At 60.3% G+C, this 13,908-nt stretch overlaps 1 protein-coding gene across 14 annotated transcripts in view; it reads left to right on the top strand.

Annotated features, from left to right (window-relative positions):
* Positions 1-13,908, top strand: part of MYO18A (myosin XVIIIA) — a 94,604-nt gene that overhangs the window by 66,084 nt on the left and 14,612 nt on the right. For all 14 annotated transcript variants that reach the window (XM_047708599.1, XM_047708597.1, XM_047708598.1 and 11 more), the window contains 17 exons: positions 289-354; positions 3,290-3,418; positions 4,130-4,273; positions 4,657-4,746; positions 4,881-5,000; positions 5,201-5,312; positions 5,732-5,859; positions 6,065-6,219; positions 7,952-8,075; positions 8,170-8,370; positions 8,935-9,045; positions 9,545-9,649; positions 9,954-10,100; positions 10,480-10,593; positions 11,916-12,032; positions 12,200-12,283; positions 12,715-12,852. In XM_047708599.1, the coding sequence (XP_047564555.1) occupies positions 289-354; positions 3,290-3,418; positions 4,130-4,273; positions 4,657-4,746; positions 4,881-5,000; positions 5,201-5,312; positions 5,732-5,859; positions 6,065-6,219; positions 7,952-8,075; positions 8,170-8,370; positions 8,935-9,045; positions 9,545-9,649; positions 9,954-10,100; positions 10,480-10,593; positions 11,916-12,032; positions 12,200-12,283; positions 12,715-12,852 (2,085 nt within the window). The remainder of the gene's footprint in view (positions 1-288; positions 355-3,289; positions 3,419-4,129; positions 4,274-4,656; positions 4,747-4,880; positions 5,001-5,200; positions 5,313-5,731; positions 5,860-6,064; positions 6,220-7,951; positions 8,076-8,169; positions 8,371-8,934; positions 9,046-9,544; positions 9,650-9,953; positions 10,101-10,479; positions 10,594-11,915; positions 12,033-12,199; positions 12,284-12,714; positions 12,853-13,908) is intronic.

Raw genomic sequence — 13,908 nt, 5'->3', positions numbered from 1 at the left:
AGGATGCCTTCCATGATCCCTTGCCTGACTTCGGTGCCTCCTCCTCTGTGTATTTCACTAATTCACTTATCTCACTCCCGAACAAGACAGCTTATTGCTCTCCTAGTCATCCTTACGTCCCAGGAATCGCTACAGCCTGATTCTGTGGAAGCCCACCAAAAGCGTTTGCTGAATGACTAACAGATTATCTCAGCAGAAGCCGGGGAAGGAGTCGTGCCTGGGCCAAGGAAGCCCGACGCGGAGATGGGGGAGGCCCTTGGCCTCCCTGACAGAGGCCTCTCTCTGCAGGCGGTGGAGGAGCTTCTGGAGTCCTTGGACCTTGAGAAGAGCAGCTGCTGCATGGGCTTGAGCCGGGTGAGTGGTCGCTGCAGGAGGCTAGTAGGGCCCAGCCCTCACTCTCTGGTCGCCCTTATCCCAACAGCTGGCCCTCCCCTTCTGCAGCAAACTTGACTTCCCTCCCTCTGAATAACCATTCATTTGGTGCCTTGAACACCCCAGTGACGTTGGGAGGCGGAGTGGATTGGAAGGTGGCCCTGAACTTGGCCTGAGTCCCGGTGTGGGGAGTGGGGAAGACAGAAGGGAGGAAAGCTGGACAAAGCAGGAAGGCAGCAGGCGGAGAGTTCCAGAGCCCCCGCCCCTTCCCCCCCCCCCACCCCTCTGGGCTGCCAGGGTCCCAGAACAAGCAGGACGCTGTGAGGCTGTGCTGCCACCACCTGCCCACAAGCCCAGTTCCTCACCTGAATGGAACGTGGTGTCTAAGAGGCAGGCACGCCCGTGCCCGGGTGCCAGTCTGCCACATCACTCCACGCCAAAGGCCAGGCAAGCGTCCCTCCCACGGGCAGGAGCCCTGCTCACCTCTCGCTCCTCAGACTGGGAGGCCTGACGGGTGGCATCCACGTATGTGCTCCCAGGGCCGGGGTGGGAGGGGGGGCGTTTGGGAGCCCGGGAGGGGGTTCCGAACCTCCTTACCTGTCAGCAGGGAGTGGGGGAGCCCAGGGTGCCGGGGCCTCATGGGGAGTGTGGCGGGGACACAGATGCTCGCAAAAAAGACCTGGTGTCGCTTGTCCGCTCTGTTCTCTCAGTTCTGTCTTCTGAGTCACAGTCCCGCCCCTTTGCTTTCCCATCTCCTGTCTGCCTCTGTCTGCGCTGGTTTTCCCTTTTCCTTTTGGCCCTGGCAGCTCCTGGCTCTGTCATTTTCCGTTTCTTTCCTTGTTCTCTGGGTCTTCTGTGGGCTTGCTCTTTCTGTGTCATTTTTCTGGTTTTGGTCTCTTGCTGTGCCTGACTCCACTTCTCCTCATCCCGGGCTTTCTGTCAGCGCGGGAGCTGCTGGCTGAGCTTCCTCCCTGGGAAGCCTGCAGACCGAGGCTGAAGCAAAGCATCTCGGTGTCTTGGGCGGGCTCCTGCCCCCCTTTCCCCCGCCTGCAGGCTGGGCTGCTGCTGGCTGGCATGGGGGTGTCATCTCCTCCAGGGCATGTCTTGGGCAGGAGAGGGCCTGCCTAGGCTGGTCCTCTTCCCAGCTACCCTCGCAGCCCCACTGCTTCGTCCCACGTGCCAGGCCGAGGTGGGCAAGCCCCAGGGCCCACTCACGCTCACAGAGACATTAGGGGCAAAGTGGGATATTTGCTCACATCTGACTTGGGAGAGCAATTTCAGGGCCTCTAGGCTGTGGTCGGACCAGCTGGTGAGCTGGCAAGAGCTCGTCATATTGCTTCGGAGGACGGGGTCACAGTCTGAGCCCATGGGACCCTGAGGGTTCAGGCAGGGTGTGAGAGGATCCTGAGGGCCTCCTGGTATCATTTGTAAAATGTGTATGGATGTGTCTGTTGGGGAAGGACAGGGCCCTAAGCTTTCACCCAGTACTCAAAAGGATTCCTAACCCCACTAAGGTAGAGCTGCATGACTGAGGCCTCAGGTTCCCTGCCCCAGCCCTGAGGCCATCTTTTCTCATTTCACCCTGAGGCAGTGAGAATGGGGGGCCACTCTCCAGCCCCTAACCCTCTGCCTCCCTTCTTCTGCCTCAGTCAGACCAGCTATGTGCCCTGACCATGAGCCCCTATGTCCGCCTCCGGGCGGGACTTGGTTATTTCCCACCCCGGGTGGAATCTCAGGCTCACACATTGTGAGAAATCAAGGCTCAGCTAGGGCTTGAGGCCCGTGGGAGATCCTGGGCACCCAGCGCGAGGGCAGGGATTTGGGGAAGCAAGCGTTTGCTGACGCTGGCTTTCTCCTAGGCCAGCCCCAGGGGACTAGGTTTCTGTGGAGTCGCCAGAGGCAAACCTTTCTCAGCAGGAAGTGTAGGCCTTCTCTCCACTTCTCCCCTGAAGGGAGGCCTGGGGATACTGTACAGACTGGTTCTGAGTGTTTCCCGTGCTCTTTGACCCACAGAAGGGAATTTTCTGTGTTCTGGGCAAGGTGGAGGTGAGCACATGCCTAGGTGTCCTTTTGCCCTCTGTGAGGATCCCAGAGTCTTCGCTCACCTGTATATTTTCCCCCTCTTCTTCTCTTAGCAGAGAACACTTTACCCAGCCCCAGTTCTGAGCACCAAAGAGGGAGAGGAAATGCTGGCTGTGGGGGCGCCCAGCTGGTTCCTCTCCTGTCTGCCCTCCAGCCCCCAAACCTGTAGGACAGGTCCCTTGATTGGGCCGGCCCCCACCCACCCCCCCTGGCGTTTTCATGAGCCGTGTGGGGGTGGGATGCTGGCACATGAAAGAGGAGGCTGTCTGAGAGGAGACCGAGTGGGGGGGGCCCACCCTTTCTCTGCGCACGGCTTCTGGACCTTTCTCTCCTTACACACTTTCACCACCATCTACTTGGCCTGATCCCAGGCAGCTGGCACCTGTGGTTGGGCCCTTCAGTGGGCTCTGGGCACAGGGGGCACGGACATTGTTGCTGGCAGTCCTGGGGGGAGGAAACCTGGGGAAAGAGGTTGTTGCTAAGAGCTGTCCTGTCCCCATTTGACTGTAGCTGCTTTATTTCCTTCTTGCCCCAGATACAGATACCTTCCCTTTGCCCTCCCTCTCCTTTTATCTCTCTTTGAAGTTAGATTTCCCACCTTCCTCCTCCTCTTCCGGAAAAGTCTCCCCAGCCCCCCCCCCCCCCCCCCCCCCCCCCGGCCCGGCCTGGCCCTCTTCCCTTAGCCTTCCTGGGGCCTCTCCTTGCTCCTTCCCTCCTCTCTTGTTCCCTTGGATCTTCAGGTTCTTCCCTGGGGGCTGAGGGCCACCTCCCAGGCCTGCTGGTGTCCTACGCCCCCAGCCCATCTCCCGCCTCCATCTGGCCCGCTTCCCCACAGGTGTTCTTCCGGGCCGGCACGTTGGCTCGGCTGGAGGAGCAGCGGGACGAACAAACCAGCAGGAACCTAACCCTGTTCCAGGCGGCCTGCAGGGGCTACCTGGCCCGCCAGCACTTCAAGAAGAAAAAGGTGCTGTTTCTGGGGTATCTCCATCCCACTCCCTGGCCTAGACAGCGAAGTGGAGTTCCTGGGGTGGGGGTGGGGGTTCAAGGGAAGGTGCTGGAGCAGAGGCTGGTCTTGGGACCACAAGTTATTGTCACCTGGGAGAGAAGAAGCAGGGACCTCCTAGGGCCACCATGCCCAAGGCCAGGGTGGGGGATGGGCAGCTCCTTGGTGCCAGCAAGCGTGCTGGTTCTACACGGCCCGGTCATGGGGCGGGGGTGGGGGGCAGTGGCTAGGCGAAGGTGGGCTCTGGCTCCTAGGCTGCTCCATGAAGATTAAGGAGCTGTGTCAGCGACTCCTTTTCTTATTAGCAAGTCCATAAAACAGCCAGCACCACCGCCTCTTGTGTTTCAGCAAGATTAGGTTTTATAGCACATCGAGGCCAGGGTGCTGGAAATAATCAGGCAGCAAATAAAGCAGATGAAATTATTCCTAATGACGCCAGAGCGGTTAGTGCCCAGTGCGGTGCTCCCAGGGCCGAGCTCTTGGCCGCCCACTCTCTGAGGGCTGGGGAGAGGCTGGGAGTGGGGGTTGGGGGGCACAGGGAGTGTTCAAACCGGGGTTAAGGGGGCCAGAGGAGCAGCCCTGTGGCTGTGCTGGTGATGGGCAGGGGGAGGGGCGATCCTGGCTGGGCTTGGGACTGAGAGCTGTGTGTGCGCCACCGTCACCCCAACTTAGATCCAGGACCTGGCCATTCGCTGTGTGCAGAAGAACATTAAGAAGAACAAAGGGGTGAAGGACTGGGCCTGGTGGAAACTCTTTACCACGGTGCGGCCCCTCATCGAAGTACAGCTGTCAGAGGAACAGATCCGGAACAAAGACGTACGTAACGGCTCAGGAAGGGCCTAGTCGAAGGAAAAGGACTAGTTCATCCATGTGGGCAGAAAGTCTTGCCAGCTCGTCCTGGGCTCCCAAGTACTCTTTATTTAGTCCAGAGAGCCAATGTCCTTGAACAATGCCCGTCAAATAGAAGGCATCCCTCTGGAGCGCTGGCTAAGCCGCTGGGTAGCCTCTTGGTATAAAATCTCAGGCATCCTCAGCATCTGGGGAAGGGTCTAGGATCAGAGCCCCTGGGAGGCAGAGGTTCCCTATTCCCCATGTCCTGGCTACAACTTCACCAGCCTCATTTACCCCCACAGTGCAGATTCCAGGCCCCAACCTCTTACAGAGCCTCTGGCTTAGTCTGCCTTCTTCCCTACACCCAGGAGGAGATCCAGCAGCTGCGGAACAAGCTTGAGAAGGTGGAGAAGGAGCGAAACGAGCTTCGGCTCAACAATGACCGGCTGGAGACCCGGGTCAGTGACTCCCAGGGCCAGGCCTACTGGCCCACCCATGCAGGGTGCCAGGTCCATGAGCCCCGCCCCCCCGGGGTTCTAGCTGAGTGAGGCAGGCATTTCAACTGGTGGTGACTCCCTCCCCCCAACCTCAGATCTCAGAGCTGACATCGGAGCTGACTGATGAACGTAACACGGGAGAGTCCGCCTCCCAGCTGCTGGACGCCGAGGCCGCGGAGAGGCTCCGAGCCGAGAAGGAGATGAAGGAGCTGCAGGTGAGGACAGGGCCAGGGTGGAGACCGCCGTGCTAGCTACCACTGCACTCTGGCGTCCATCTGCTACCCCCTGGGGACGGGTGGCCCGGCACCCCTATCCGCCTGGGGTAAGCACGTGCCCGTGGTCTGCATGGCTCAGGGCCTTGGCTGGGCCTGGGTGAGGGGCTGGGCTGGCAGCCTCACAGGCCTCCCTTCCGCAGACCCAGTACGATGCGCTGAAGAAGCAGATGGAGGTGATGGAGATGGAGGTGATGGAGGCCCGCCTCATCCGGGCAGCAGAGATCAACGGGGAGGTGGACGATGATGATACAGGTGGGTCTGAGGCCCAGGAGCTCAGGGGGCCCTGAACGGCAAGCTCGGATACCACCCCCAACCCCCACCCCCAGGCAGCCCCGGCCCCGGCCTGTCTCCCTCCTGGAGCTGGGCCAAGGCTACAGTAATAGACAAGAGAGTTGAGGTGCCAGGAAATGCAAGGGATTATCGTGGAGGTCTGCGAGAGCCATGATAAGGACAGGGTCCGAGGGCCATGGTCTGCGGGTCCCTGGAGGGACAGTCACACACCTTCTCTAGTCTTTCCCCGGCTTGGGGGGAAGCCATCATTCCAGAGACCTTCCTGAGTCCCTCTGGCTAATGCCACCTGCTGCCCCTCCCCGTCCCGTCCTTCTCCCCCTCCACCCCTTGTCCAGGACTCTCAGCAGCCCAGTCCTCCCCTGCCGGCCCCACCCCCACAGGTGGCGAGTGGCGCCTGAAGTACGAGCGAGCCGTGCGGGAGGTGGACTTCACCAAGAAGCGGCTGCAGCAGGAGTTCGAGGACAAGCTGGAGGTGGAGCAGCAGAACAAGAGGCAGCTGGAGAGGCGGGTGAGGCTGGTGGAAGGGTTGGAGGCCGGGGCCCTGGAGGGGCGTGGTGCCCTGGGAGCACTGGGGCGGGGTTGGCGGTTAGCCTCTCGGGCTGCAGACTCCATCCCTCATCCCTGGATCTCTCCCTGGCTCGCCTCCCTCCTTCTCCTCCCCTTCTCCACTGCCCGGCCTCTGTTGCTGACCCCGCACCCCGCCCACACCCTAGCTCGGGGACCTGCAGGCAGACAGCGACGAGAGCCAGCGGGCCCTGCAGCAACTGAAGAAGAAGTGCCAACGGCTGACAGCTGAGCTGCAGGACACCAAGCTGCACCTGGAGGGCCAGCAGGTCCGCAACCACGAGCTGGAGAAGAAGCAGAGGAGGTGGGTGGGTCCCCTGCCCCGGACACACATGAGACTTCCTGGGGGCGAAGGGAGAAGGAAGGATGGCCTGAATTTGGCCGCATGGTCCCTTGGCCTAGAATGGAAACAGGCTTCTCTCTGACCTCGGAGGAGCCCTCAGGCCCTGTCCCCACTGAAGGCCTGTTCAGGCCTTGGCTCTCGGACCCGCTCCCTGCAGTGTGTGCCCATCAACCTGCCTGGGCCCAGCAAGGACGAAGCTCCCACCAGGCCCCGTGCAGAAAGCATCTTCGCCCCTCCCTGCCCCTTGCCCCCACCCGGCTCCCCACGTCTCACTCACCTCAGCCACACAGACGCACTCTCCTGACTAATGTTGTTGAACTACCGTGCCACTTCCATCTCATTATGGTAATGACACAAAAGAGGGGGGCAGCCCTCACAGGATCAGATCCAATCTAAATTAATTTCCCCGGCTGGGGATGGAAATGGGACGCCTTTATTAGCTACACCGGGGAACCCACACACCCTAGGAACAGCAGGGGGCCCCAGGGAGTGGGAAGAGTGCCTGGTTGCCCTCTGCAGGGGAGGGCTTCTCAGCAGAGGCCCCAGGTGCCTTCGTGAAGGGACAGCCCCACACCCATGACCCTGGGGGTGAGCGGGGCAGAGCTGAGTCCTTCCTGTGACCCCGAGTTACCCTCAGCTTCCTGGGCATTCTGCTGTCCTCCCAACTGGGTCCCGCCAACGGTGAGAGGAGCTGGGAGATCTTATTCCTCCCTCCCAGCACTGTGTCTTTCCGCCTTTACCCTCCCCCATTCACTAGAGGCGATTCACCCTTAGTGGGACCCCTTCTCCCAAGCACCCCCGCCATGGCAGTGCCAGCCTGGCCTAGTTACCAACTCGCTGCACTCCCTGCTGGGCAACTTATTAGGTTTCATTTCAGCTGCCCGGAATTTGCTTACCCTTTTTTTTTGATGTGGGGTTGGGTGGGGAGGGAGTCTTTCAGTATTTTCGAAGGGAACCTTATTAGCTATTCGGGGAAGGTGTTAAGAGGAATTTCAGCAATTTGCTCCTTATTTAGAGTCACTGGGCAGGGAAATAGGAGGCTGGGAGGTAGAGGAGCCAAGAAAGGGACCAGCACCTGCAGGCTGGGCATGGTGGGACAGCTGGCTTCCATTGGCAGAGGATGGGGTCCTGGGGGGGACATGGGTACTGCTGGGCCACATGGCCCTGGCCAGGGGCTGGCACTGAGAGGTAGGGGCTGGAGCCGGCTGCCACTCTGGAGTAGCCAAGTGGAACCATGGAAAGTGAGTTAGATGAGGCAATGGCGTCCCTTTCTACGTATCTCTGAGCCCACTCTGCCCTCACCCTGGTCCCACATTCTTTGATCTGTGGAAACAGAAGAAAGTTAAGACAACAACGGAGAGCCTGTCCCCCTCTTCCCTGGAGCAGCCTGTCCACTGCTTCCCCAGAAGCAGTCTGTGGGCCCCTCCTCAGCTCACCTAGTATAAGGGCTCTTTAGACCACCTCAGTGAAATGCTCCCCATCCCAGAGCAGGCGGCCAACTGGGCCTCGATGGCCTGTGAGCCTGGGTGCCACCTCACCGCTGCCTCCCACTTCTGGGCTGTGTAAGGAGTCCCCCTCTGCTTGCATCCTGTCTGCATCCGTGGCCCTGCTTCCTGGCAGCCTCTGGGTGCTGGAGACCCAGACTCTTCCCTGCCCTGGCAGGGTCACCTTGGCTGTCCCTGCTTCCTCACAGGTTCGACAGCGAGCTCTCGCAGGCTCATGAAGAGGCCCAGCGGGAGAAACTGCAGCGGGAGAAGCTGCAGCGGGAGAAGGACACACTCCTCGCTGAGACTTTCAGCCTGAAGCAGCAACTGGAGGTGCGTGGGCCACCCACCGTCCGTCCCCCGTCCCCACTCCCACCCCCAGACAAGAGCTGGTCCCAGGCCAGCATCATCTTCTCTTTCGTTCCAGGAAAAAGACATGGACATTGCCGGATTCACCCAGAAGGTGGTCTCCCTGGAGGCCGAACTCCAGGATATTTCTTCCCAAGAGTCTAAAGATGAAGCCTCTCTGGCCAAGGTCAAGAAACAGCTCCGGGACCTGGAGGCCAAGGTCAAGGATCAGGAAGAGGAGCTGGATGAGCAGGCGGGGACCATCCAGATGCTGGAGCAGGTGCCGCAGAGTCTGCCCAAGGGGGGCCCCACCATTCCCACAGCTAACCCAGGGGGTAGCTGGGGTGGAGGGGGCAGCGGGGGAAGGCAAGTTCCCACGTGCCGTCAGTCCTTCGTTCCCTTACTCACAAAATGCTGAGGGAGCACCTGATCTTTGCCAGACACAGTGTGAAAATAATTAAGCTTTCGTCCTGCTTTGAATAAATCTTGATTGAGCTTTAGTATTGAGGGGTTCGGGATGCCTGGCAGCCAGAAGGCCACATGCCCACCCGGCCTGCCGCTGAGCCACCGTGTCAGTTCAGAGAGCTAGAGCCTGATGGCCAGATGGAAAAGCTGCCCAACTGTCCCCATGTCTGGCAGCCTGCTCTGGGCCAGTGTCAGACATCTAGTGAGGGGGTTTGGCTTCTCTGGGGAAGCCGGCTGCCCCAGGAGCAAGGTAGGAGCTCAGGGAAGTGCGGGCAGAGAAACTCCCTGCCCCTGAGCCCAGGGAGAGCCATCCTGCAGGGGGCAGGGGACTGCTCAGAAAGGAACCCGGTCCCTCCCCTCCCCCACCAATCACCTCCAGGCCAAGCTACGTCTAGAGATGGAGATGGAGCGGATGAGACAGACCCATTCCAAGGAGGTGGAAAGTCGGGATGAGGAAGTAGAGGAGGCCCGGCAGTCATGTCAGAAGAAGGTAAGGGAGCGGGCACTCAGCGTGTCCAGGACGAACCCTGCCTCCCCCATCACTGCTTTAAAGTAAGGGGCTTTCTGGTTCCCTCCCTGAGCCACACTATCATCCATTGCCATTCTGGACCTGAGATCCTGGCCTTGGCTGGGATGTGTGCCCTCAGGGACTATGGAGAAAGCTTGGTCCTTTGAGGGACGCACGCTCCCTGCTTTCTGGGCACTCAGCAAGGCTGGCCTGGCCTGCCCACTCTGGAATGAAGCCTTCCACTCTGCGTGGGGCTGCGGTGCACGGCCTGCCATCCCTCCTCCCCCTCCCAGGCTGCTTTGAAACCCTGGGAACTTCGAATTCGGGGTCTGACCCCTCTGGGATCTGCTCAGCCTGCCCCACAGTTTTCCCAGTTTCCCCAGTGGTGGGGGGAGGCGGAGGAGGGATCCAGAAGGGAAGGGGCCCGGCTGGCACCGGACACTGAAGGGACTGCCGCGCCTCTGTCCCCACGGCCCTCCAGTTGAAGCAAATGGAAGTGCAGCTTGAGGAGGAGTACGAGGATAAGCAGAAGGTGCTGAGAGAGAAGCGGGAACTGGAGAGCAAGCTCGCCACGCTGAGTGACCAGGTGAGCGGAGCCTGCTGGCTGGGCGCGGCCTCAGTGAGGTGACTTTCAGGGATACATAGCTGGGCAGGGGGCGGGAGTCAGGGGCAGGCTCTGTGGAGCCCACTGTCAGCACATGGAGAATGGGGTGGTTACCACGCAGAGCCCACCCTGGCTTCTCTCACCGGCTGGCCTGAGCCCGGCACGTCCTCCACTGTTGCGTTTCGGGGGGCTCTAGAATAAGGGCAGGGGTGAAGATTGTGCATGGGGAAGACAGGAAGAGGCTCTGTGGGGGAGGCCAGAGCCCCAGCTCCTGCCCTGCGCCCAGGTGAGCCAGAGGGACCTGGAGTCCGAGAAGCGGCTCCGGAAGGACCTGAAGCGCACCAAGGCCCTGCTGGCGGACGCCCAGATCATGCTGGACCACCTGAAGAACAATGCCCCCAGCAAGAGGGAGATCGCCCAGCTGAAGAACCAGGTGTCTGGACAGAGAGGGGGTGGTCAGCTCCAAGGGGCAATCGCACGCCTATGATTTTAGTTCTTTCTCTCCCTCCCTTCCCCTGCCAGGGATTCTTGAGTCCTTGAGAAGGAAGGTAATGGGAGGGGGAGAAGCCACTCATAGCTGTAGACTTCTAGGATCTGTGCGTACCAGATAGCATGACCGCCAAGCCCCAGGATGGCGTGGATGGGTCCCCACACCTGCCATCCCTGTCCTGGGAGACACCCGTGCGTGCTGGCCCAACAGGCCAGGGCTGGGCTCCTTCTCCCCTGCAAGGCCCCCCCAACCCTGTCCAGCCCTCCTGCCCCTGAGGCCTGGCTGACATCTCTCCCTGGGGTGGGGACGGCCCTGTGTCCAGCTGGAGGAGTCCGAGTTCACCTGTGCCGCAGCCGTGAAATCAAGGAAGGCCATGGAGGTGGAGATCGAAGACCTGCACCTGCAGATTGATGACATCGCCAAAGCCAAGACGGCGGTGAGGAGCAGGGGGTGTGGGCTGGGCTGGGGGCGGGGGTGGCTGAGGGAGAGTTGAGTGGGGACAGACAGGGCCCTTCCCCAGCCCGATTCCTTGACGCCAGGGCTTTCTGCAGGGAGAGTGGGCCTCCCCTCCTTTGCCTCTCCCCACTCAGAGCACAGGCCCAGGAAGGGGGGTGAGGTGGAAGAGGGAGCCAACAAGGGCCCATCTCCCTGTTTAACCACCTGCCTGTGGGAGCTTGGCCACAGGCCCCGACACCATAAATAAAGGCAGCTAATGTGGCTGAGGGATGTAAACAGGTGCCTGGAGATTAGCCGAAGCACCGATAAGAGGATGGGATGGCTCCGGTTCCCTCCCCTTCCCCTGGCCAGCCCACTGACAAGCCCAAGCGGCAGCTAATTAGAGCTCTTATTTAATGCTTCCCTTTTAATTCCCTACCTCTCCCGCGGCCCATCCATCAGCCGGGAATGCATTACCGGGATACGGGCACCAGTACCTCCTTGGGCAGGGAATGGGGCAGCGGGAAGGCTGGGCTTGGCTCTGGGCTCCACAGACCCCCCATCTGGTCACCCGTCTGTTGAGGGATGCCAGTCTCCCGGGCTTGATTTATCTCTGTGACATTTGTGCTCCTCAGCAGTTTTCAGGTGAGTAATTCAAATTCTTTAATTGTGTTAAAAAAGGCTGTTATAAAATCACCATTTTATTTAAATCCAAGTTAATAAATTTCTTGGCGGAGGCTTCCCCAGCTCCCCACAGCCCAGTAACAAGATGGATGGGGCCGAGAAGGAGCCAACGCAGTCATTTTGGTTTGGAATTACAGGCTAATAGATTCATTCATTTCCTGAAGCTGCTGTTGGCTGTCTGCTTCCCTCCCCCCAGGAGTGGACTAACTGTGGGGCCGGAGGGCCCGGGAGCAGGCCGTCCCAGGGGAGATGAGAATCCAAGCCAAGGGACCCTCACACATTCGAGGGGTCCTTCCCTGAGGCCAGAAGGGGGCAGAGTGCGTGCAGGTTAGAGCACAGACTGCTAGGGCCAGGACGATGGGTCGTTTGTTCTGGGCAGACCTTTTCTGCCTTCTCATTAGCCTTCGAAGAGCTGCCAGGAAGCAGCTGTCATTTAGCCCAGGGTCCGCCTGTGCCCTGAAGACAGCCTTTCCTCTGCTCCCTGAGTGCCCCTGGGTCTGGACCCTGCTCCCCTGGCCAGCCTGGCCACATTGTCACCCCCGGCCCATTGGAGGCCACGTGGGGAAGTTCAGACTTGCCACCAGGTGCCATTAGGCACTCGAGGCCTGATGCCCTCTGATCGGTCTTGCCTCCGTCCAGCTGGAGGAGCAGCTGAGCCGCCTTCAGCGTGAGAAGAATGAGATCCAGAGCCGGCTGGAGGAGGACCAGGAGGACATGAACGAGCTGATGAAGAAGCACAAGGCGGCCGTGGCTCAGGTGCCCCACCACGCCCCTCCCCACAGACGCCGTCCCCGTGGTCCTCTTCCAAGGGCCCCACATGCCTCTTGTCTTGGGAGTGAGCCCCAGCCCTGTACCTGGCGTGTGGCGAGCTGGGGTTTGTGTTCCCGGGGCAGCCCACATCAATGCTCACTCCTTTTTCCCAGGCCTCGCGGGACTTAGCGCAGATGAATGATCTCCAGGCCCAGCTAGAAGAAGCCAACAAGGAGAAGCAGGAGCTGCAGGAGAAGGTGGGGACCAGGGTTTCCCTTGGTAGAAAGAGGGTGCAGGGTGGCTGTATGTGCGGACAAGCCCCCAAGCTCACAGTATAACAGACGCTCCTCCTGCTCATCAGTAATCCACGGAACAGTGTCTATGTGTATGGAGGCCTAGGCCGGGAGCCATAACACCGTAGTAGACATTTTGGCTTCAGCTGCCTTACTTCACATTTCTATTCCCTCTCTGGTCCTTGGCTTTTCCCTTTCTCTCCAAAGAGCAAAATCTGTCAGCATTGGGCCAGGTGGGGCATGCCTCTGGCTCAGGGCCCCATCCTTCCCCCTCCCCTGGGCACCCATCCCTCCCTCCCTCAGCCTTCTGGTCACCATGGTGATTGTACCGGGCCCAGACTCTGCGCCCTCCTTCAGGGCTCAGTTCCTGCTTCTCTTCCTGCCCCTGCCCCCAGCTCCAAGCCCTCCAGAGCCAAGTGGAGTTCCTAGAACAATCCATGGTGGACAAGTCCCTGGTGAGCAGGCAGGAAGCTAAGATCCGAGAGCTGGAGACCCGCCTGGAGTTCGAGAGGACCCAAGTGAAGAGGCTGGAGGTGGGTGCACCCCCGTCCTGGCCCACGGCCCAGAGCAGGGCCGGGCAGCCTCGGTGGCTGGAGCCACGCATGCTCAGCAGCCCTGGGCAGGCCACGGCTGCTCCTCGGAGGCCCCTGCCAGGCTGCCAGGCCAGCTGATGGGGCGGGTGCCTTCCCCCCACCCACCCGCCAGCCTGCCCCTCCTGCTCTCTGGGCACCGCGGAGCCAGCCTGCTTTATATTCTGTTTCCGTGCTTGCTTTCTGCCAAGGGACCAGAGCAGCTTAGCTTTTTGTCTTCATATTTTCCTCCACCATGAGCTCCCCCCGCCGGTCCCCTCACTCGCTCTCCGCTCTCCGGCAGGGTCATAAATATGCAGTGGATGGCGCCACTTCTGTGAGGGCTGAAGTCTGTTCTCTCATCTCATCGCGCGCACGCTCTCTCTCCCTTCCCGTTTTTATTGCCTTTTTCCCTCAGTTCTTCCCACCCTTCCTGTCTCTGCTTTTTCTCCTCTCTCTTTGCTTGTCTCCATGTCTGCCCCCTGCTTTCCCGTCCCTTTGTATGTCTTCTCACCCACTCAGCGCTCCTTCCTTTCTCCCCATCCCCTCCGTCCCCTCCCTCTGCTCCTCATTCTTGCCTTCGACCCTTCTCCCGTTCCTGCTCGCCCCTCTTCTGCTCTGTCTCGCTCTTCCTTTCACGGGCCATCTCTGTGCTCCACATGCAGTCCTCTCGCTTCCAGGCCCCTGAAACCAGCCCGCCCAGCCCCGCCCTCTCCGGTAGAGCAGGTAGGAAGCACGAGGCAGGCAGAATTGTCTCCAGTGAACGCTTCTCTCGCCCTGTTTTTAAGTTCTCCTCCCACTCGAGCTTGTACGTGTGTCTAAGCACCGGCAGTTCTCCGTGAGAACTGTGTTCATGGGTGTGCGTGCTGAGGAGCATCTCTGCCTCCTCCCCAGCAGCCCCTGGGGCCGCCGAGCAGGCACGAGGGTAGGGATGGGAAGAGGCGACCATGGGGCTGGCAGCGGGCATTGAGAGGGCACTCGTCCCCTTGACATGGGAAGAGAATACGGCAGAACCTCCCA

The sequence above is a fragment of the Lutra lutra genome, chromosome 16 (assembly GCF_902655055.1).
Source record: "Lutra lutra chromosome 16, mLutLut1.2, whole genome shotgun sequence".
Taxonomy (NCBI): domain Eukaryota; kingdom Metazoa; phylum Chordata; class Mammalia; order Carnivora; family Mustelidae; genus Lutra; species Lutra lutra.
This window is presented reverse-complemented; position numbering and strand designations above follow the sequence as displayed.